Here is a 25,001-nt window from a genome sequence, read left to right as displayed (position 1 = left end):
CACCTGTTTTTCCAGAATAAGAAATGCATCTTTAAGAATCCAAATGGAAACTTTTTCTTCAAAGTTGCAATCATGGTGGGTGGGCAAAAGCTAAAAATAGTTGGAGACAACAGCTTGAAGCCTTCCTCAGGCCTTATTTGGGATGAAGATTACGTATTGTCTGATTCTGGAAAAATGAGCATGAATGTACTTCCACATGGGAAACAAAGAAAAACAGTTCTTACCACTGTAATAGCAGGATCATGTCTGACATCATGCATTGCACTGCGCAGCAGCTCAAAAATATCTCAAAGTCTGATGAGAAAGGAACAGCAGAAGAGGAAAAGTAGGTTCTGCTACTAGAGATTCTGGAACATTATCTTTAATCAACTGGTTCAGAAATGTTCCACTCCTGTTTTAAGTAGCCACAGTTTGACTAAAAGTATTGTGTTTATAATGGCAAATGTCAACACTGCATACTGAGAGGAGAGGAGAGGAGAGGAAAGGGAAAGGGAAAGGGAAAGGGAAAGGGAAGGATAGGATTTTGAGAAGAAACATACATGATCTAAGTGAATATTCTGTGGCTTCCAATACATAGAAGAATCCACATTTGAAGTAAAAAATGTACTGCTAAACTGCACGCTACCTTAAATGCATAATGTATCTTTTGGTTTTATTTAAGTGCAAGTGCATGCCCCTTGGGCTGGATTGGGACCACCATGCATTAAATTTTCCCATCCAGCTCCCTTTCCTCTTGATGTACGATTGGCACTAGTAGAGAGTTTGTTTCTTTCTTTGGTCCCTGTTCCTTTTTCAAACACACATTTTTTATAGGATAACTGCAGATTGTTTTACTAACCGCTGTTTGAAATTACTTTAAGAAATGTAATTTAATGTTTCTTAGATATTCTTGCTTTACAGAGTTCTTCAATTTGGGTTTTATTAAAAAAGAAGGAAAGGTGGAATACAGTACAGAAATATTGATCTGTGTACATAGAGAATTACTGTAATTTTCTGAGTTTAATGTGTCAGTGCTAAAGATTTTGTACACCCTACTTTGGATGGTTCTAGGAAAACCCAATTAAATCTTTCAGGTGTAATTAAAATCTAGTAAGTAAAAACTCCTTTTAAGAGAATGGTCTTTCTCTGTACTGTAATCACTATCCTTGTTTCCCCCTGATCATCATGGGAGAACTTTAAAAGGTCACTCGAAAGACATTCCTGTAACTTGTGTTCCATGATTTTATTTTATGGTAGTGGTAAAATTTTACTTTTGTATGTCAGGTTTCAGTTCAGCTGCAACCAATTGGCAACCATCCATTCCACAGCACAGCACATGGATTTCTGAGGAAATAACTAGGAAATGTCTGGTTTCTATACTATTTATTAATTTAAACAACTTTTTTTCTCTCCCCGTCCCTTCAACAAAGTGAGCTCAGGGTATTAACAGTTCCAGTAGTTCTGTCCAACCCCTGAATCTTCACACCAAAGTGTGTGTGTGTTGGGGGGGGGGGGGAGACTTGCCCAAGGTCATCCCATATTTTATGACTGATTTGAGATTAGAAGCGAGACCAGTCATACTGACCTCCAATGCAGTCGCCTGCAGTCTGGATAAATTTGCTGCAAGCACATAAACTAGTTTTTCTCGTGCTGCTAACCTGTAGGCCCATTAACAGTGGCTCTCACTTCAAGGGGTGTTGTTAGCCCTGTCCATGTCTGGTGCATTCTGCCATGCAAACTAGTAGTCACATACATCAGCTAGCCAGACGCATACCGTGAAAACAGATGCAGGACAGATCCTTTGTGCAAACAGCTGTACTTGCAAAGGCTTCCAGGAATGAGGAATCCCAGCGTCACAGAGCCCTGCTTGTTACAGCTGAATGCACAAAGGACAATTCAGAGGTGCGGTGGTCTTGCTCCTTGCTGGTGCAGATTGAATGCATGGCTGTCAGGACTAGGCAAATGTTTTTTACTGCTAGCAGGGGCTTACCTGCAAAGAGAGTATACCAGGGTTTCCATATGCGTCATCTTTGATGATGTCTGCATCATTGCTCTTTCATCTTATCCCACCATTAGGCATCTCAAATAGGGACAGCTCTGTATGCAGCAAGGACTGACACCCGCCAGTCTGAAAGTATGAGCAGGCCAAAGCAGTGAGATACAATGTCTGACCAACTTGCTTTTGGCCTCTTTTAAAAGATGATTCTGTTGCTATGGCACTCCCCTTTTCGCTGAGCTCATTTTTAATAGAGAGTTCTAGAGTGGAAGAGTGAATTAAGCTGTTGCACAAAGTAGCAATTATTCTTCACAGGCAGGGAACTTTAGGCCTGGATCTGCGCCACAGGGCTTTTCTCACGAAATGAACAGGTCAGCTTTTCCAGGACCCCTTGACATTTGTTCTGTGTTGTGAAGTACAGATAGACGAAGGGTTTTTTTTTCTAAATAGTTTCTTTGCCAACTCTATTTCAAAATATGTAAACAATCCCATTACTCATTTATCTGTGAGAAAGATGTCTTCAATTCCCAGGCATCAAAGCCTAAGACTCTGGATTTCTTATAAGGAAGGGGGAGATAGCATAGTAATACAAACAGCAGATCATGTTCTAAATATAAATGATTGTTGCTGTCCAAGACTTGTTAATTTGTGCTGCAGTTGTGATTTTGGTTTCCTAATGGAAGGATTTAAATCTGCAGCAAATTGTGCTGAATTTAACAGTTTGGTACTGATACAATTCAGTTTAACTACTTTTAAAAATGCCCCACTTCTTAAAAGCTTGTTTTTTTATTGTGTTGGAAGCTGTCCTGAGGCTCATGCGAATGGGACGGCATACAAAAACTCCAAATAAATAAACAAACAAATAAAAAGCCCTTGCCTTTAAATTATTAACTGTGCTTTGGAAAAGAACACTTAAACTCAATCCAGGGAAAATTAAACAGATAATTTAATTTTTCCTGATAACAGATAATAAATCAAAGGGATTTAAGTGCAGTTTCATGCTGGATACTCACAGATTTCAGTAGTAACAGAAGTGTTTAACTTTATCTGGAATATTATTGCTTAGTTGGATAGTAGCATTCCTTGAAGCTTAGGAGAGAAGACATTTCTCTATGTCAGTGTAACTTTGTAACCCCATAGAATTTGTTTAGAAACTGAGGTAGACTGCAATTATTACTTACTCAGGAGTAAGCCCCACTGCCTTAGCTAATTTCTACATTGATCTGTGTGCATTCCCATAAGATGGTTGTACAACCTTGTCCTTGTACTAGTTGTGTTAAAGCCCCATCCAGTGTGACTGCTCATAGTTCTCCAAACTTGGACAATTACAGGCTTTTAATGGAAGGCAGGAAGTGGAAGGAAACACTTAGATGGCTGACCTTAACCATCTGTGTCTTTTGCCTACAAGAAGGGAGGGCTGAAGCATTGCTGGGTTTCTTCATAGCTTGGTGGAGTCTTGCCCCCCCCCCCCCCCCGCCGTCCCCTCCTCATCCTCTGTCTACATCCAGCACTGGCTCCAAAGTCATGCTTGCAATGTGCTGCTATGGAAAGCACTGCAGAGGCTGCAAGGACAGGAGGGGGTGCTCCAGATTTGGGACTGTAGCCTCCATCTTGAATGTGTTTCCAAGGTCAGAACTGGGGCTCTGCATTTCCTAGTAGCAGCTGGTTGAACTATTGGTTGCTTGGCTAGCAGCTGCACAACCAGTGCTAGAGGCAGTGACGCTAGCATGTTAGAACCTCTTCTGTTTTTCCCTGTCTCTGGTTCTTAGAGCACACAGTACTTGCAAAAGTATGATGGAGTCTAGTGGTCTTTAGCACCATGGATTGGCTTTCTTTTTAGAGAGAAAATAAAAGTGAACTTAGGTATGTACTACATGGAATGTGAAAATTCACCTAGTTCTGAATGCTTTGCTGGTTCTCTCAATGGAAAATGGTAACAACCCAGAAAATGTATTTGTATTGCTGACATACACTATTCATGGATAAAAATATTTTTAGAGTCAGCTCAGGGAAAACAATTTCAGTAGTAAGGTCAATGAAAAAAGTGCATCTTTATAGGGCCTGTGAAATCACAGCTTTGGTGCTGCCAGGTTACTTATTACACAGTAAAATACACTGTGCCATAATAAAAATACCATAGTCCTCTAGCATCTTAAGGATTAACAAATTTATTCTGGAATAAGGTTTCACAGAGTATCACTTGAGGTCCTCAGGGCTTTTTGGATTTGGCATTTTACCAGGTTTTCCACCCATTCTTGAGGCTCTTTGAAGGTGAAAAAGTGAAGCCTGCCCTCTTTTACTGGAGCACAGCGATTTAACAGCTAGCTGTCAGAATTCCGGTTCCTTTTAAAAGGGCTCTTTTTGGCAGGGCTTCCCATAGTATTTTCACAGGGACATACAAAGGCCTGAAAAGGGCAGGTTGTTGTGTCATGTGAATCGAGACCAGTTCCAGTAGGGTGGTTTTTGGTAAGCCATGAGAACCCTGACCACCTCATAATCCTGGCTGCTTTGTACCCACAGGGGGTTGTAACGCCCTCTGCACAGCTCCATAATTAATACAGGCAAGTGGTGAGCCCTTGCCCCTCTTGCTAAACTTGCCAGCTGCCCCGGTGGAGTGACGATCATGTTGATCTCAAATCCTTTTGAACTTTCCTTCTCCTTAATTTTTCAAAGATTGATTTTTGGCTTACCTGAAATGACAGCCCACCATGACCCCTTGAAAGTGTTCAAGCAGTCGATTGGCTGCTTGTCACTGGTTTGCCATCCTTTTCTTTTTTAAGCACAAGAAACGTTTGCCAGTGCTTTCGCTAATTTTTTAAAGATGTAGTTAGTCTTGTGTAAGTGTGGACAAAAGCACTTGGGACAGTCTGAAATGGCAAGTCTCATCAGGGCAGCACGCTGTGAGGTATCTGCTGTCAAAATTCAGCAGGTAGCAACCAGAGACACTGAGCCCGAGAGGTGGTGAATGGGTAATTTTTTTACTCTTGACAGGTGTCAGAAGCTGAGCTGTGAAAGGAACACAAAGCCATGATGATCTTTGCTCACAGAAGGGGCTTTTTCCCTATTGCACAGTAAGATCCTCAGGGCTTTAGTGTCTTTTACTTACACACACACACACACACACACACACACACACACACACACACACAGAGAGAGAGAGAGAGAGAGAGAGAGAGAGAGAGAGAGAGAGAGAGAGCGTGCGCGCGCGAGAGTACTTTTTCAGTACTTGAAGTACTTGCAGTACTTTTTCAACCCACCCTATTTATGGGATTTCTATTTTTGACAGCTATCAAAAAGGTTTCCTTTTAAAACATGGATGAATACAGGGATAAACAGAATACTTGTGACAGGAAAACAGAGTTAATATATATATTTAACAGTGGAGTTTAACACATTCTTTCATTTACATGTTCAGTTTCTAACTTACGAGTAGTAACTCAGTCCCTGAGAAAAGCATTGGATGGATTCTGAACTTTAAATAAAAGTGGACAAGACCTGTTTTAGATTTATATTTTTCCTCATAGTATGCTTAACTGAAAGATATTATTCCAGCTAAGAAGATAGTTCTATAGGCTTTGAAAGGCATTTTTATTTTTCATAGAATAGTAGAACAGTTATTGTCAGAATAGATGTTAACAGTATATTGCGACACATTAATGTTTCGATGAGGATTTCTGTCTCCTACCTTTCACCCTGACATCTTTTCTAAAACAAAAACAAAATTAATTTACATTCTCATTACAGAATGCATATACAGCCACAGTCATAAATGGGACAAATTTTTGTACCTCAGCAGAAGATGCTGCCCTTATTTTATCAAAGAATTCCATGAATACAATGGTAGTCAACTGCTTTGGTGACTTTATCATCTTTCTAGGAAAGGTAAAATCCTGTCAATATTTTTACTTAACTTTTAAAACATTTAACATGTCTTTGATTATGAACCGAAAATCCCATTTTGTCAGTGACAATGGATTCAGAAGAGTCAAAGCTAAGTTTTCTCTTATTAATATTTTTCTTAGTACCAAGTAATAAATACATATAAGTAAACTGCAATATTCATGACTGACATTTACAAAAATTTATAAGATTGAGACTTGCTTTTAAGAAATTAGGTAAATACAATTTGGGATGGTTTGGTCATAATGTCAGATCATGATTTCCTCCCTCCTCTGACTTTGGTTTTCCCTTTTACATCATACTGTAGATTACTTAGCCACGGAGCTGGACATTATGGTTTGTATTAGCCATGGTTTGATTCTGGCTTCCAATTCTGGTTTATAGGAAAACCATAGTTTATGCACCCTGAAGTCTGGTTCTAGTGTTCAAGCTATGGCTTTCCACAAAATCAGAAATCGCGGAAGGAATCAGACCATACAAAGGAAAGGAGAAAGGGAAGAGAATGCATGGAAACCTGAGGTTTCTTCATGTAATGTGAAACAGTAACATTAGCAAGCATTAGAAAGTGATGAGAAAGTGGGGGAGAGCCAGTGTGGTATGGTGGTTAGAGGGAAACTGGGAGATCTGGGTTCTTGGCCATGAAGCTCACTGGATGACTTTGGGCCAGTCACTCTCTCTCAACCCAAGTGTAATAACAATCATGGCATTTTTCTTAAAATGAGCAAGTCTAATTTAAGACAAAATACAGGTGGAAATAGCAAAGAGAAGCAAATCTTCAGCTTGGGTTGCCCAGTTATGACAGAAGAAAAGTTTTCAAGCAGCCCTTTGAAAGTACTACCCTTGGAATACAAAGCACTTATATATTTTGGTGACCCTGGGTTTTGCAACACTAGCTTCTTCTAAAATATAGCATCTGCTTTTATTTTCATACAGGTGTTTGTGGTATGTTTCACAGTTTTTGGAGGTTTGATGGCATTTAACTATCACCGTGAACTACATGTTTGGGTAGTTCCACTGCTGTTGGTTACTTTTTGGGCCTATCTTGTAGCCCACTGCTTTCTCTCAGTATATCAAACAATACTGGATGTCCTATTCCTTTGCTTTGCTATTGACATAGAAACAAATGATGGATCTTCAGAGAAGCCATACTTCATGGACCAAGAATTAATGGTGAGCAGCCACAAATGTGAAATGCAAGGTGGAAACGTGAAGGAATTTAGATTAATCTTTGGATTAGGCCAAAGATTTGTAAACTCACATCATGCGGTAGCTAATCAGATGCCAAACTATAATTCTTTAAATGACATTTTCGTCTCTTATTTTATTCATGATATGATGGAATAGAAATCATTCAAGACAGGAATTAAGCACCCAATGTATTTCATACTGTGCGTATACTACAGATATTTTTCACTTCTCCTTTGGTCCTTATATATAGAATGGTGTGAAATGCCTAAAAAATTAGTGTATGAGTTTCAGTGCCCTGGTTTCTAGAGTCTTGCAAGTTCTTAAGGAAATGCTTATATATGAGGAAATGCTAACCCTAAGAGAAGGTAGGGAGTTTGGATGCCTAGCTTACTTGGCTCCAAAAATCAATGGCACCCAATCCCAGAATCCTTTCAGCCTGTAACCCTATATCCACTTATCTGGAAGTAAGGCATATTCAACTCTATGCAAGTTATATCTGAGTAGACATATGTACAATTGTACAAAAAATAGTTCTTCTTAATCATTTGCACAGTTCCCTGTGAGTTTCATTCAGCAAAGAATTGAATTAATATTTAGTCATTTTTTCCTATTAACTAGATCATCTTTCATGTAAACACTAAGGGCATAGTCTAAAATACATAAGCCTATGAACCTGGAGGTTCACGCGCATCCAATGTATGGTGCAAAGAACGGTGGTGGGTGGTGATCATTTTCTTTGTTCTGCACCTTGTGCAGTGTACTTTATCCCTTCATTTTTGGCCATTTACATGAAATCCCATAGAGGGAAGGGAAATGAAGTTGTGCCTCTGTTTGGTTACAGCATAAGCTGTCAGTCACAACCTATTCCCTGCCTGACATGTCCCATTTCCTCCCCTGTGAGGCCAGTTTCTCACACTGGGGAACAACCAGCATTGTTCTTTCTATACCAAATGCAAAAGGTGGGGGACAAAGGCTTAGTATTTGCAGTATTTGAATAATCCTCTGCCCCTGCACTGTCCAGCAATGTTGGGGTGCCATAGGATTGCACACTTAATATATTGCTTGTAGGCTAAACATAGTTTTAACCAGTTTTAAAATACCTTTCTCATGAAAGTGTAATGATCGTCCAGCACCATTTGAAAAATGTAATTTTCTGAGCAATTATTTCTATCTTAAGGTATAGAAACTAGATCCTAAATGTAATTGAAAGTAAGTTGTTTATAGAGAACTATTGCTAAGTATGCTTGGGACTGCGGCCTTCATTCCAGTCTCTGTGATTAAATAGATTATATCCCATGAAGTTTAATAGGTCCAAGAATTTTGCTTACAATTGAAGTTTTTATTATATGCTTAAATATAGCCAGTGTCTATGTGTGAGAACCTGTAAACTTTCAAATATAATGTATGTTAACTTGAAGCTGGCTGCAAATAATGTATCACACATCATTGTTTTACAAGTCCAGTATAGCAGCATTACTGTTCTTCTTGTTCCCCCTTTCCAGCATCATCTTAGAAAACAGATCCCTTCTGTCCAAACCTGTCCCTAGGTGGATTATCAGTCCTACTCTACAGCATAATCATTTTTGTCATTCATTATAGGACACTGTATATGAGAGCAGCAAGTTCACAAAGGAGATCAAACACAGAAATAAAAAAGCCCTTCGTAAGAATGAGTATGACACAGAACTTCAGCCTGTGGTAAGAAACAAAAGTCACACTGTATAAACAGCCAATAACAGATCATCTTGCCTTTTGTAATTCAATGTGCATTTTTATACATCACATGTCTCAAACTTGACCTCTGGAAGGTCTTCCCATTACAGCCAGGTCTATATCAGTGGGTGCTTGTTTGTTAATCAGCGGTGAGACTATATCATTGGAAAAGCTCTACTTTACTACTACTACTGCAGGTGTGATATCTGAGGCACCTGCTGTTGGAAGCAGGCTTCTAAACTAAGGGTGGAGCAAATTAAGCTCAAGGTGGTTCCTTAAAGTGTTACAGTCTGAGCAGGTGACTAGACATAGAGGAAGGGTAGTAAAAACATTCATAGCTGTGCAGACAGAATTCAGCTTGTCATACATGAGGAAAAGCTGCAGCTGCCGAAAATCCCTCTTCTATGCAACTATTATAGAAGAGAGGTTACAAGGAAGGAGTCCCATCCTTCCTTGGTATCTGGTACCATTCCCTGGTTTGCTTTCCTATTTGAAAAGCATAGTGCATACATGAAGCAGAAAACATTTTTCAGGATTCTGTCCCAGCAGTTGCATATGAGAATGCCATGTCCTGTTGCATACTCTTCCCACCAAAGTACATTTGTTTTAAGCTATATTTTGTTTGGAGGGGGAAACGGGGGAAGCACTCTTCTCCATCCACCAACCAGAGCAACAAAAGCAGCCCTGACAAGAGTTGCCAAATGACAACTGTTCTTCTTGTGCCCTCACTTTTTTATGAATGTCATAAAGGTAAAGCATAGCTTTAAGAATGGGCAAGATGCTACCGGGACCCTTTTTTCAATAGTATAATTGGCATTTCACACTAAATAAAAAATCACTGGGTGCTTCCCAAAGTATCAGTTTTACAGTAGCAGCTATAATTTTCCATCGACAATGGTTTGTGCCAGAAAAAATGTGCACATATTGATCATATTTCTGGATTTTTTGGTCATGCTGTAAACTTTGGCAGGCTTTGCATCATTTTTCAGAATTTCCTGATATATAGAAGTAGTAAGTTGGTCTGACAGTCTGGAACATGTGGTTTTAAGTTTAGTATGCTTATGAAATGGCTGTGCTTGCTGTATTCATAGCATGAATCTCTTTGTGTAATTTTTAACACAAAAAAATGCACAAAGGTCTTTTTCCTACTAATCTGTTCATATGCATTGTATGACCTTGTACGCCTTGAGTTAACATCATGACTATTTGCATTACTTTTTCCTTGTTATAGGCCAGAACTTGAGATGGCTTTAAAAGCATGCACTGCAAAGCAACAAAGACAAAATTAAGCGATGGCTACTTTAAAAGAAATTATCTCTTGAATTGGTTTATATTTTTTGCACTAGAAGAACTTGTTAAACCTACTTTCACTCTGAAAAAAAAACTTTGCCACAAATTCTTTTATTAAGATATTTAAGGTACTTTAATAAAATTGTATTAATAATGATCTCTGCTATCAGTTTTGTAGTTGCCTTTTGACAAGCTAAAAAGCTGCCTGTTTAATGCAAGACCTAGTAAGAAAAAGTGTGGTGATGGTTTAGCACCCAATGTGTCTGTTGTGGAACCATATTAAATATCAGTGTCCAGATAGCTTTTTTAAAATGTAAATAATCAAATGCTAGACTAAAAAGCAGAGGTAGAGAGGGACCCATGTGTTAAGGACTACATTATGGAATTGAGTAACTAGGATTCTGGAATGATCATTGTTCACAGGAATGATGTATCATTTCATTTCACTTTTTGGAAAAATTAGTGTATTTCCTAAACTAACAAATCTGTAGAGAATGTTTTTATTCAGACAATTGCATCCTGCGAAGGGGAATAATTGATCACTTAGGATGGCAAACATTTAGTATCCAGTCCCAAACACTAAGCATTGTCAAAATGGTGAATGTGTTGTATGCTGGAACAGATACCATAAGAAGCACCATATTCTGTGGGATACCCCTGAGTTTGCTGCTAGTCTGCAATCTAGAAAGGAAGTAGTCCTTCTCTCTGTATGTACAAAAGCTATCCTCTACTACTTAAGTTAAAATACTAAAGTGCAGCGGTGTGACATGCATAGTATCGGTCACAATCTAGTGAACACTTTTATATATTAAGAAAACAACTATCCTGGGCTCAACAGAAGTTTCCCCCAGCTTTTCTGAACAACACACCCTTATTTTTCCTTCCCTTTACATCTTCTTTTGAGTTCTTGGTATAATTCAAAAGAGAGAGGGGAAATAACGCAAATCCTACATCTAAATCTTTCCTTGAATTTCTTTAGATTCTAAATTTCAGTTTTAAAAAGTTTTCATTGAACTGAACTGGACTTAGTGAATCAGTTTCGCTGAACTGAAAGCAGCAAAGCAGACACAATGCCATTACTATTTCCTATCTCTAACCAGTTGTTATGTTGAAAAGCAAGGAACACGTTCTGAACAAACTAAATAAGAGGGTAGTGGCACCATGAAGTACTGAAACGTGAAAAAAAGTAAGGCCTACATGAAATCCTGTTCAGTCTATCCACAGAGGGCACCATAAAAGTTCTTAAGGGCTTTGGCAAGGGGAAGATCTAATCACAATAAATACCAAAATGTATTTTTAAAGTAGGCTGTCTTGTGTTAAATCATCCCTAGAAGATTTATTTACCCCCTGCAAGAAAGGATTTTCTATACAAGTTTCAGAAAGATAGATTTAAAATCTGATCAATACAAGAAATGCATGCATGCACACATCATAAGAATCCAGTACATTGTATACCATTAAAGTAGTGTTTGAATAAAAAGACTGACCGGTGGATCTCAGAAATCACATGGTGCCAGTTCACACAATCTTGGGGAGTAAGCACTATTTAAGCTTGTGAGAATATAGCTTCTGAGATGGACTGTAGATGGTCTGCATTTTCTCTGTACCTCTTCAGGAATAAGTAATGTTCTTGCCACTGCTGAATGCTGTTAGCTAGCTAACTTATTCTAACCAAACATACACTAGCATTGCACATACCCCTGGACAGAAGATTTGACAGTCCCCTAAAATTGGTGAAGTATATTCCTATTCATACTGAAAACTACTTCAGATTAGAAGAATGGGGCAGGGATTCCCCCTTTATCCTACCCTGTCCAATTTGAGCAGTTCTTCAGGAGGCACAGAAGTGCAGAGGGAAAGAAAGTTTGCAAAGATCACCCTCATTCTCTTTCCAGCACAAGCGCTCTTCTAAGAACTAAGCTATTCCAAGATAAGGTCACTGCCCTCACCTTTGCAGGTTAATGAAGCTAGTATTTTCTGATGACCAGCAGTGAAACTACCTAATTATTCATCATCAAGACTTTAGTTGCAACCCAAAATTACTTGCTAGGAAATAACTTTTACTACAGTAGTTACTTATGTGCTAACATGTATAGTGTTGGGATGTCAGCTAACTTTCCTAGGATTTGACCTTGTTGCAATGTCCTAGAGTGGCAGTCTTCACCTCTAACTATCATACAGGTGGTACCTTGACATGTTTGCTAGAACACTGAGAAATTGTTTTCTGTAGCTGGCACTAGTATTTAGTAACACAAGCTATTGCATGCCTTCAAGAAAACAACATTTATTTATAAAAAATACAACAAGATCAGTTTATGATGAGAAATGTGGCAATAAATACAATTCAAAGAAGAGGCGATTCTACATGGATACATTGTGGCACGGAAAATAAAAGTCAACACACGGTCAAAACATGGAAACTTCTGTGGGCTCAGAACTTTTTATAAGCTCCCTTTTAAAAAAGACAGCTCTTTCTATAAGTTTGGTCAATTTAGATATTGGAATGGAACATACACAATCACAAATGCACATTTATTATGTCTACTGTGACTTTAGAGGTTAGCAAGCAAGCACTTATGAAACAAGCAAAACAATCTTTAAGTAATATGCCACAATGCCGGTTTTGGTGGCATAGTCCACAACTAACATTACCCACAAAAATTGTGTACAGTCTTCCACAGAATGGAGCTGTAAATTTTAAACTTTTTCTTAAAAAAGAGAAGACTTGGTATGGTATGTATATAAGAGGCTTATTTCAGAACAAGATTGTAAAAATGCATAGTTTTTATTATTAAAAGTCTTGGCTGTATAAGAGAACTCCCTTTTCACAGTATTCCTTTTTACTTCATATGCAGTTATTGGTTATGCTGTAGACTGCAACTGTTACAGCACTAAAGGCAACTAGAGAGGGACAGAGCAGAGAAAGGAAAAAGGAATGTTATGCAAGGCAATATTTCCTTAGGTACATGAAGCATAATGTGTAAAGAAGACGGGTAACAATTCCACAAGGCTAGTTTCGTTTTTACTGAATAAAATAATAAACTAATACTGAGCTTCTGAGACAACTCTAATAATCAATGCCTTGGTCACTGTACTGACCGTGATAATCTCTCTGGTATTCATCTTGGTATTCGCAGTGATATTCATCTGGATATTCTGCCTGATAATCGCTATCACTGATTTCCGACCCATTAGTTCCTGTTCCTTGGCTCCCATTATGAATGACAGGTTCTGTTGGTGCAGCACAGTACTTGGGGTCGTACACTTGCCGTCCAAGCCCATACACACTCATGCCCTTCTGGGAAGCCACTTTGTTGGTGCCCATTTGTAGTGAAATGGTAGTGTTGTCCATGGGTTGTAATGTGAGCTTCTGGTCATAAATGTCTCTCCTTGTTCCTGGTGCGAGCATCCCTGCCTAAAAACAAGCATGTAAAGAGAGTTTGAACAAAACAACCACTTTCAGGATTTCAGGTAAGGATCGTTAACTACAAATGGTCGTTGTGAGATGATACAGAGGAGTTAACTGTTGCCCAGCACTGAATAAACTGCACAGTGTGAAAGTATTCCAAGTGGGATTCAACAATAAAGTTCTGATGAGTTTTATTTCTCATTTTATTGCAAAATATTGAACATGTATTCTACTACTGAGAAGATCCCATGGATGCCTACACAGAAACTCTTAACATTTTGTACTTAAAAGATTAAAAGAGGCTTTAATAATTCTTCTCACCACGGTGAATGTGATGAGCAGCCAAATACTTCCCAATTTTGATCCTGCACGTAAGTGGGCAGAGAGTATCCTGGCAGCTGCAGAGGCCACCCAAGGAAGAAATGTTCCGATCCTTCAGGGAAGGCTAGCTGGGGTGGCATGCTGGGCACCGCCACTGGAAAGCATTCACAGCACCTCCTAACACTGGAGCCCAGTCAGCTGTTCTGCTCTTTCCTTCCCTGAGGAAAAGGGTGGCTGTTCTTGTGTGAAGGAGTCATGGTCAACCTGGAGTAGCCCACTTGCCAAACCATACCGACTCCATCTTGCTCTGGTCCAAGAGACAGAAACCTCCCTTTTGCAATCAACTACAGGTCTCTACTTGATGTTTTTTCTGGGTACAACACGCATCAACTTTCTAAAGTGAGGTAAGTTTTCAGAGTGCTCTGCTTTTCCCCGAGTCCTAACTGAAAGCATGGATTTGGACTTAACAATTTTTTCTTAATACTTTGCTTTTCAGCTACCAAAGTTTGAAATGATGCTGAGTAGGGTAAGAAAATCCGGCATCTCCAACATGATAAAATAACTTACCTGACTGGCCCCTTTATTAGTGCCCATCTGCAGGCTAATTGTTGTCTGGTCAAATGGCTTATCGGTTTGCATCTTTGGATCATAGAGATGTCTCCTTGTCCCATAGGCAGTCATGCCTGCCTGGCTAGCACATTTGTTGGTTCCCATCTACAAATCCAAAAGATTGGGAAATAATTCATTTAGAGCAAGTGAGACCCAAATCTGTACAATTCTAATTAAGAAGAACAATCCTAAATAGGCTGTACATGGGGCAAGTCTAAAAAGTTACAATCACCACATGGAACCAGCCTGAGTTTGATTGAGCGGCAGCTGTTCCTCATGAATAGAATGGCTCGCATAGTGAATTTAATCTTCTGCAGGATATGTACTTGCAGTGAAAAAATAGTGAACAATGTATGGTAGCAAGCCATTTATTTATTATGTTTGCTGCAAAGAGCAATGCTACACTGAAACCAAAGAAGAACCATGCCCAATGAGACTAGGGTCCGTCCAGTGTAACATTGTGTTCACACAGTTGCCTCCTCCTCCATGATTTTGTCTAATCCCCCTTTAAAGCATTCCAAATCGGGGTACATCACTGCATCTTGTAGTGAGTTAATGATGCCACCATTTCGAGACAATACTTTGCAGGTCACTTCAGTGATGCTACTAGAATTTAACTATGTGATGGCAAAATTCTTTTCTGGATATATTCTGATGTATCATTTACAAAATCCAGCTTGGTGGATTGGTCACATTCTGGGCAATATGAAGTGTACCCACTATCTCTTCCAACCCCAGAAGTATCCATGCCAATCTTTTCCTTCGGCACATGCACGTATAAAGGAGTTCCGCAGCGACACATACACTGTGCCTGCTACCACGGATTTGAACTTACTCACAGAACCCCACTCCATCTTTAGCTTGGATACATATCCCTTCGTTGCTCCTAAGAGTAGCTCCTGCTGCAGCTACGTCAAGAGACCCCGCTCCCCGAACCAAAAGAAATCTTGTAATTCATTTTAGAAGTCATAAATAGGTGTCTGTGATATCTTTAAAGGTTTTACTGAATATTGATTTAGTGCGCTTTACCTTTTCTCCTTACCTGCAAACCAATCACACTTTGTCCAGCTTTGAGCTTTCCCGCATCAAAACTTCTTGCTTGTTTTTCTGCATATTTAACACCAATATCAATTGTAGTATGAAAGCCTTTGGTTTTTGCCTAGAGAGAAGATAAAATGACACTCAGTCTTCTATTTGCCTCTGGAACACTGTGCCATACCTATATCCATTTCTATTCTATTAACCACTATATTATTCTATTACTTTTGATTACTGCTGATAGAACAACTCTGTAACAAGACTGTTTTTAAACCTGTGAGTAGCTTCTTGATTCTGCACTTTTGAGAGCTACCTGTTTGGCAACAGAGAGGAAAGATGTGCAGAGCAAGTGTGGCCTCAACTGCCATCAAATTAAATCCAAGACCACAGCTCCGTAAAATTTTATGGCTTGCCTATTATAGACATTCCACAGTCGGAGAAAAGGAAGGGATCATTTCAGGTAACAAATAGATTAAGGCCCATAAAGCTTTTTCTGTGACTAGAACATCGCAATAATTATTCATCAGACAAAAAGTCAAGTACATCACTGCTATTTATGCGTATGATATCCACATGTCAGTATGAACTTACCAGACCTGCTAGTGCCACCAGAGATGTTTGAACCTGAGTCATATTTCCATTCTCAAAGAGATCATTTGCTTCAAAAATATCATGTGGTTTCATACCATATTGTTGTATGGCTTTAATAAAATTCCCAATGTTCTCCAGCTATAATCAAATAAATACAGCAAAGCACACTCTTAGGACTTGTCAACATTTCTGATTACTCAATCCTGTGTGGATCCTTTTGTTAGATAAAAATCACTTTGGGAAGAGCGGATTGGCTTTCTCCCCGCTGGTCACTTTCCCAGCCCACCAACTCTGCTCCAAATGCCCGCTTTGTTGTTGTTGCGGTAGGTTTTTTTAAGTGGCGGTTGAGGTTATTCTGTTACACATTTGTGTTTAATAAATAGTTCAGTTCAAGTTTTAAATGAAACCTAAATAGAGAGCAAAGAATGCAGGCCTATGCTCTGACGGTTAGCCCATACTGGCCCAGTTGGACACCGCAGGCAATGCTGTTATGACTGAGCCATGTGCTGTAATAAGGAATCACAGGTGACTCTGTGCATGCCACCCCATCACTCTCACTTGGCTCCTGCTGCTTATTGCAACGTCCAGAAGAGGACCTCTGACTTCTTGTTGACTCTGGCTCTCTTTGGAAAGAGGCAATACAGAATTCCTGCTTTGAATATCACAATAAACAAACCACAGCGGAAAGGCCTACAGATTGTTCAGCTGCTCTCATGTGCAGAAGGAGCCAAGAATGCACAAGCAGGGTGCTCATAAGCCATAAGCCCAAATCTCTGGAATGCTGGCTTGTAACGGCAACTGTTCTAGCCGCTGTCATACTATGCTGCCTTGTTTTGTTTTGTCTGGATTTGCCAAAGAGGACAAAGCAATGCAAAAACCATTTGCCCGAGTAACATGCCAGCAATTGTTTAAATTCAAGTTTCACAAGGTGAATCAAACTTCCCCAAGGAGATATAAGCTCTTCCATTAACCCTTCTGTCTTGCTTGTCCATTTGAAACTTCACTGAGCTGGACACTGTGTATACCTACTTACTTCTTAATGATTAACATAAAATGGCTAATTGTCCCATTTGTTTGTTTGCCCAGCAGTGTGAAAAGCCTATAGGGGAAACTTATTATATATAAAGGGGCAAGTTGTTTCTTCTTCTTGCAGTTCCATGGCCTACTTACCAGAAAAGTTAGTACAGACCATCAGATTCTTTAGGCTATGAAAAAGTGAATGTGTGTATACTGCCAATTTCCACAAGAACAGCCTATCTTCTCGATAGTCGATTTCTATAATAAAACCTTCCAGGTGCAGTACCTTCAATAGTACTCTCATTATTAAAAAAAATAAACATCCTATGGTTTAATCATCTGTACCTCAATTGGGAAGCAAATTATACCTGCCCAATAATAACTCTTTAAAGAGTCCACTTCCTGAGGACCTCTATGCAATGATTGTCTAGGAAGTCTCTCATTTTGTCACTCATTTAAAAACAGACACAACTTTGAACACAGAATTGAAATTGTTGTTTGCTTACCTGATGCCAGTTTAGTTTGGACTGATTGATTTTCTTTATTGATCCTGGTTGGAGTTTGTTGATAAGCCTGCAAAAATTATTAAATAAAGAGCCCTAATTGATTTTATTTTTTTATATAGCCATCTCCTATTTTAGTATTTATTTTGCAACACTTCTAATCACCAAATCAAATGAACTTGTTTATTTTTCACTTACACACACATGTTGTTTAAGAGCAAGTTTGTAACAACTGCATTACTTTAAGATGCATTTGCATTGTTTATTTGAATTCTCTCCTTCAGGAGAGTAAGGGGATTGCCCTGCACGTAGAAACAGGTATGTCAGAAAAAAGACTTTAGGTCGACAATCCATTTTTCTGTGTATATCAAGGGAGAACAGGCAAACACACAACCACCTGTAGAATGAAGTGAGATAATCTAGGAAAAGTTTCATCATGCAAACCTTCTAACTGCATAAGATCCTTAGGCATTTGATGATTTTATACCTAGCTAACTGTGCAATGTATAATATTGTTGGAAATAAAACCAACCAGTATGATGCATTTGAACCGCTTCTATGCTTAATTTTTTAAAAAGAATATTGGCTGCAACCCAAAGAGCCTCTTTGGCTATGCTCTCTTGTTTAAGTTATATATCTGATTTATGGCCAAAAAAAAGAAATGATGGGAGAACTACACCTGTCTTCCCTAGTCACACATACAATGGGAGTGGGGGGAAAAAGTCAGTGAAGAAAGCATATCCTGTTGCCTTGAGAGTGTCTTTCTCTCTGCTTGGCTCAGTTCTGGAACTGGAAGTTGGTTGACAGAAAACTGCTTAAAGCAGCAGTGAGAAAAAAGCATGGAGGGTTTGCCTTCTCCCTCCATGTACTCCTTTTTGAATAATCAGTAGATCTACTCCGCTTCTCTATATGTGAATGAGACAGACACACACACAAATTCCCTATCATGTCTATATTTGGCTATTGGGGACAGGGAAAAACAGGATTCTTTAGATGGTATGCAACTCTTATTACAGTCAGCAAAATCAGGAAGAATTACAACATTCCTTGCTGAAAATGTACTAAAGGTCAAGATGATTTGAATTATGCAGTCAACATACTCAGCTGCCCAAATATTTCAGAAAAGTATAAACATCAACTGAAAAATACTAGATTATACTATGAGACTGGCTCTTAGTCCTCCTTTTAATTTATACCAAATGCTATACTGAAAAAGCATTGTCACTGGTTACATGATGCCAACTGCTAATTTAGTGTAGGCGAAATATTGGAACTTTCCTAAAATCTCAGATATAAAATAATGTAAAAAAGGATTTTGCAGCAATGACCAAGCTTACAAAAGAAAATTGGCATCAGATATAGCAATTTCACAATCAACTGTTTATCGGATTTCACAGAAGGAATTTTAAAATATCACGGTACATCTATGTTTAAAGAAGATTTGACTGAATAAACTTTTATATTTTTGTTCTTAAATGTGTTTTTGTATCATCTGTAGTTATCTCTGCATTGTAAAATTCTATACAATGAAAAGAGAAAAAAAACTTCAGCCAATTTTGCTTGCTGTAACTAGTTTCTTCATTACTGTGCAGTTCCTGAACTTGGCAAAAAAAGAACCTGTGGACAGTCCTCCACTCCTACTCTGGTTTTGTCTAGCAGTGATGGCTCAAGTAGCCTGGCCACTTTTTTCTCTGCTTTTCTTTTTGAAGAATAAGAGAAAGGCAGAGAGAGAAAAATATACAAAGATTACATTGCTTTTCCTTTAGGAGTTGGGCAAAATATATTTTTCCACCACTGCAGGGGGCAACGACAGTTTCCATCATCATCATTTTTTATTCAGCTATTTTAAATACTACACAGTTCTAACTTACTTTGCACATATGATTATTCTAAAGAAAGGTTGAGAAATTCATATATAATCTGATTTTTAAATACACTGAAGTGGGTATTAGAGTTAAACATGAATCCTGGGGCTAAAAATGCTGACAGACATTTGATTCAGAACTGAGGGATCTGTCTGACATTTTAAAATAAATTATGCTACTTACTCGCACAATATGATGCCATCCTTTAAACCCAGCTGAAAATTTGCCCCGATGCTCATGCCAGTAACTTCTTCAATCCAGTTACGGAGATCTTCTTCTATCTGTGGATCATACTTCAAAGCAATCTGCAAAACAAAATAATTGGATGGATTTACCAGCATCCTTTCTCCCATTTTAATAATGAAAGTTTCATATCTGATTGAGCAAGAATATTTTATGAAAACAACTAAAAATGGGTATCTCTAATCTCAAGCATTGGTTTCACCAGTTCGTATCAAATTCAACACCTCAATATTTCAGAAGCTTTATCTGAAGACATACAAACATTTTCAGCTCTTCAAATAAGCAAAGCATCTTTTTCCAAAATCAACATGGCCCCTGCCAAGGAATTTCCATTTGTAAAGCTTCTTACAGAAGTTCTTTATGACGCTCCCAAAAGGTCGTCACTAGTTGACCACTTTCAAAAGGTGGCAAATGCACTCATCACAGATGATTCTTTCTACTTTTATTATTATATGCAATATGTATAGTTTACTTGAAAGAAAGGCACTGAAGTAGAGTAAGACTGAAACCTAAGAATTCAGAAGACCAAACTAAAACCGCAGATGTGTATGCTTTACTGGAAGTCTGTTATATCAATTACATATAAACTCCTGAAGAATTGTTACTCTTTAATATACTTTGGAGTAGTTAACCAGCAGATTTGCTAATGTACTCTTCAAGATAACGTACTCTTACTCGTTCAATATACATTTGTCTTCCCTTTGGTATTCCCAAGAATGCTAATTTTTTATTCATGTTTCTTATTGTGCAATCTCACTATTCTGAACATGAAATTTGCCAATGTGTCTAGACATTACTATCTTCTAATTGTAACTCTCCTGTAATTTCCTATTATGTCTTACATATTTTTTCATATCATAAAAACCTGAGATAGCTGCACAATGCCTTTTCATCTGTAGAAGTCACCTGTCTAGGAGCACCCTAAGGGCTCAGCTCAATGCATGTTTAGACAGGGGAAAATCCAACAGTTCCCAGCATCTGGGAGATGCAGAGTTTGTCTCTTGTCTAAACATGCACGGTATTGTGTCCTAAGTTGCATTATTAACTGTAGTAAGGCGTCAATGTTATACTTATTTGGAAATAAGTCCTGTTTAACTCAGAAAGAAAAGTGTATTGAGCTCTAAGAGAAGTGGCGGCAAGAGCTGTTTCTGATTAACTAGCAAGAGCAAAGCCAAGTTGTGCAAGTTATTTATTACAGCACCAAAGCAAGCTGTGTTTATTTTTAGTATTCAATGTTACTTATTATTTATTATATTTATATCCAATTTTTTCCTTCCAAGGAACTTCAAGGTGCTTATACAATTCTCCTCCTCCTCCCAAACTTAGCCTCACAACAACAATCCTGTAAGGTGGATCGGGCTGAGAGTCTGAGACTGGTCTGAAATCACCGAGTGACTTCCATGGCTAAGTGGGGATTAGAACCTGGATTGCCTGAGTCCCAGTCCTGCACTCTTGACCACCACACCACCCTGGCTCTCATTTTGAGGCAGCATCAACGGAAACAATGTGTATCGTGTTTCGATGCTACCTTAAAGTAGTATAAAATAATAAAGTGTCTGCCTCTACTCTACAGACTTACTGGAAAGAAAATTCATGAACTCATAGAGATTTTGTTTAAAAGAATTGGGCAGCACATTATTTTCAAAAATCTGGTGTTTAGACATCTGCAACCAGTTTACTGTGGGAAACTGTTTACTGTGACTACTGTCCCCATCCCAAAAATGTTATTACCCAAGAGGAAAACAAAAGAGGATGCACTTATTAATGTGTGGGTACAAATTCGTAAGTCATTAGGACTCTTTCCCCAATTAATCTAACTTTCTTATTACAACTGTCACCAAAAGCTGTTTCCTCTCATCTCTTTCTCATCACTGCCACTGCTCACTTGCTTGCAAGCAGAGAGTCAGGGAGCAGGTAGGCAGTAGTAACTGCTGCTCCTCTTTCCTACTATCTTTATTGTCCAAGCCAGGCAGAGGGGCAGGCGAAGAGGCAAGCCATTATGTGTTGGAGCAGGAGCACAGGCGGAGGAGCATGTTTTTGTCCACGGTCTCCTGATGGGATGCAGACCCTTGACAGGCTGACCTTTGATGCCAGCCTTCGTTATACCCATAGCCACTGAATCCAAGTTGCAATTTTGACAGATGCCTTGATGGCCACAGTCAGCTCCAAATCCTAGTACATGGAATAAACTCAGGTTGTTTTAAGGTCCAGTGCCTAATTTTAAACCCAATGTAAGACAATGCACAGTGGTATAATATACAGAAAGTTGCAGTTGTTGCATTTTCCAGTTGGGAAAGCAAATATGACTAAAAAATCATGTCACTGCATGAAGTATCTCAGAAAGACCTGGTTGTTGAAGTGCAGGGTTCAAAGAGCGACTAATGTTTTATACAGACAGGCACTGTCAAGGAATGTCATCAGTCCTATAGTTTCTATGAGGTCAGTATTTTCACTCATCATTTTGCAACTGTTTTGCACATTTGAAATTTGATATTTTCATGTTGAGTCAAGAAATAGAATGTTCAATGCCTTGAAGTGCTTCTGTCATCACCGTGCTTTAATAACCCAAGACAAGCTACATGGCATTTTATCAAGTGCTCCAAAAATGTATACTTTGCATACATATACGTACAAGCATCCAATCCAGGATTTGTCAAGATTTTGTTTTTACAATTATTATTTTTCCATATCCTTGTTAGAATGTCTCTCAGGCAGGCCTAAAGTAATCAACAAATGAATGATTTGTAAGGATTATTTCATTACACAGATTCTGTTGCTCTATCATTTCCAGTGCATTTCCAGTAGTAACTGATACTCTCTGATAAAGTATGTTGTTTACAGAGAGAGAATATGTTGCTATTGGAGGCCAATTTTATGTCTCCGAAAAAAGAAAGAATGATCAATTTTTGAAGATTGGACAGTATACTATTCAGCATTCTTACAGTCACAAGTGTTCTCAAATCAGGAAGTCTTTCTAATGAAATGAACATTGTTATAGTCCAATCCTAAATATTATCACAATTTTAGGCCATGTATATGTCTCAGTTACACAGAAGCATATAAACAGACAAAACCTGGCACTTTTACAGAGTTCAACTTCTAAGGAATTTCATTTGTCTTAGTTTCTTACCTTTATAGCTACAAAGGTATGTGGTTTGAGATCTGCTCTACACATAAGGAAGAGGAGAGAGTGAGATCAAGTCACGACCCCTATCCCCTTCCACATCCCTGCACATCCATTACCTTTTGTGAAAAGGAGCACACACAGCTATACCTGTAAGAGGTTTTCACAACTGGGAGTCTGCCATCTTTGCAGCAGATTTTTGGGAGGGGGCAGTATAGCATGCAATATTGCAGGTGGAGCACGCATGCACAATCCCACTCCTCCTCCATGTCTTCAGAGTAAGCATAGAGAAGGGCTGACTGCCTGGACTCACACTACAAAACAACCCATCCTGGGTAGCTAGCCAGGAGGCCATCTTTCCTAGAGAAATAGGGTGTCTGTGTATCACACCCTTCCCAGGAAGATCCTTTAATTTTTTGGGTTGGACTTAACTGTTCTCAATGATCTCCACCTTATATACCCTTTCCTGAGATTCTAGAAGCCTTAGAAAATAAAAAAGTACAAACCACACCTTTTATAGGACTGTAGAATTTTGACATTTGTCAAAGCTCAAGCTTAGTTTTAAAAAGGATTTTTAACAAGACTAGCCAGTTTTTGTTTTGCTTTGCTTTGTTTTTGACAGCCTTGAAATCAGTAAAACAAGAACAGTTAGTCCAACAACTACTCTAAGCGCTTCCTGGATGCTTCAGATGGACTATCAGTGACTTCCACTAGACAGAGCACAAAAACCAGTAGTGATCTGCAGAAAAAATGGGGGGGGGGGTTAAAATTCTCAAAGGTTTCTAAAGGAGGACTTCGTTTAGCTCTGCTTATTTTTCCTCTGCAAGGGATACATTTCTATAGATCTAACAGCTTTTTCAAAAAATACTTTTCATAAATTTTACCTGGGATATAAATTAGACTTACAAACCCTTGAGCACTAGAAGTCTATTTTGAAAAAAAATGTTGAAAACACTGTCTGTTTCTTCTGATGTTTAGCAGTTCCTACCTGCCCAGTCATTTTTTTTTTTACCAGTGCCATTACCAGCCAATCACTGATCTTCCTATAATCAGAGATGTTAAAGACTGATTACTTGGAAAGCATCTGTGCCAGCAAATATCTATTTGTACAAAACTATCGCCCAACCAAGCATGTAATTGTACAAGTTTCAATACCGGAACTGAAAAGCAAAAAACAGAGTTAATTGTTTGTTAAAAAGAAGTTTTAATTAGTGATGATATTTAAGATTAGTAATAATACATAAGCAGATGAGTTTGCTTTCATAGAATAAATATTCTACTAGCATTTAATTAACAGGGCAAAATAGGGAGAAGAAATGCCATTTCTTCCCACAGTGCTGTGGAATGAACTGACAAGTGAGCTACATAAGAGGAAATGATTTTTCAAAATATTATATAATATCTGAAACAATATTTATAATCACATTTGCCATTTAAAAATATAAATTTATTTTTTCTTAGCAAGGAGTATTGCTTCTAAAAGAGATGTGAAAGATGGGAAGTAGTCTGAACGTTTCAAAGCACAGCTATGATGTGCCAGGAAAGTTATGCAAAACTTTCAAAGGCAAGGATGAGGCAGGGTTGTTCCTTCTGTGTGAAAACTATCTGGCTCTGGCTCCCATTTTATAAGACCAAGCTTTAGATTCAGGGAACCAAGTCATTTCTAAAGCTACTGCAGTTGAAACTAATCTACAAACCAGACTCCCAGTCGCAAACAATAAACTGATCTGTTTTTAAATTTGACTTTTCCAGTGTATTATTTGCAAAGGGAAAACATTTACAGTATTATATTGCTAGTGGCTGAAATCAACAAATCCACCAAAACTATAGGCACATGGCAGAAAATTATGCATGCAGCCACAGGTTTCTCTGAAGTTTCTACGCTAGCTGTTCATATGGCTAAACAGGAAAAATGCACTGAGAGCCACTACAAGTGAAATGTCACATGCTTGTTGCTATGAATCCTCCTTCAAGCCAGAATAGCTGTAATAAGCATTCACGAAGTTACTGTCTACACCACGCACACTCTTCCACACATTTAATACGCAGAAATAAAGTATTGCACTTCTAATATCTCCCCTTGGAAGGAGATCAATACAGAACTACGTCATAATCAAGGAGTCATGACATGGGCAAAAGATAACATTTAAGCTTACTCCAGTACAATTTCCATTAAGAAATACATTGGTGCAAGAGGAACATATGTTCACTGGTA

General features: G+C 38.5%; 2 protein-coding genes across 7 annotated transcripts in view; one reads left to right on the top strand and one right to left on the bottom strand.

The window, feature by feature from the left end:
- Positions 1-10,223, top strand: part of SLC44A3 (solute carrier family 44 member 3) — a 54,170-nt gene extending 43,947 nt beyond the window's left edge. For 2 of the 6 annotated variants that reach the window (XM_044432453.1, XM_044432449.1), the window contains 2 exons: positions 5,720-5,857; positions 6,809-8,654. In XM_044432453.1, the coding sequence (XP_044288388.1) occupies positions 5,720-5,857; positions 6,809-7,219 (549 nt within the window). In that variant the 3' untranslated portion in view covers positions 7,220-8,654. The other 4 variants (XR_006414950.1, XM_044432452.1, XM_044432451.1 and 1 more) reach the window with 4 other exon arrangements.
- A 2,107-nt stretch (positions 10,224-12,330) lies between these two features.
- CNN3 (calponin 3) overlaps positions 12,331-25,001 on the bottom strand; it is a 31,840-nt gene continuing 19,169 nt past the window's right edge. Inside the window, exons 2-7 of the mRNA XM_044432445.1 lie at positions 19,603-19,724; positions 17,558-17,624; positions 16,035-16,172; positions 15,448-15,564; positions 14,364-14,510; positions 12,331-13,481 (exon numbers count right to left, since the gene is read on the bottom strand). Coding sequence (XP_044288380.1) covers positions 13,134-13,481; positions 14,364-14,510; positions 15,448-15,564; positions 16,035-16,172; positions 17,558-17,624; positions 19,603-19,724 — 939 coding nt within the window. The 3' untranslated portion in view covers positions 12,331-13,133. The remainder of the gene's footprint in view (positions 13,482-14,363; positions 14,511-15,447; positions 15,565-16,034; positions 16,173-17,557; positions 17,625-19,602; positions 19,725-25,001) is intronic.

The sequence above is a fragment of the Varanus komodoensis genome, unplaced genomic scaffold (assembly GCF_004798865.1).
Source record: "Varanus komodoensis strain SLA01 unplaced genomic scaffold, ASM479886v1 scaffold24, whole genome shotgun sequence".
NCBI lineage: Eukaryota > Metazoa > Chordata > Lepidosauria > Squamata > Varanidae > Varanus > Varanus komodoensis.
Note: the sequence above shows the minus strand (reverse complement) of the source record. Positions and strands in the feature narration are given on the sequence as shown.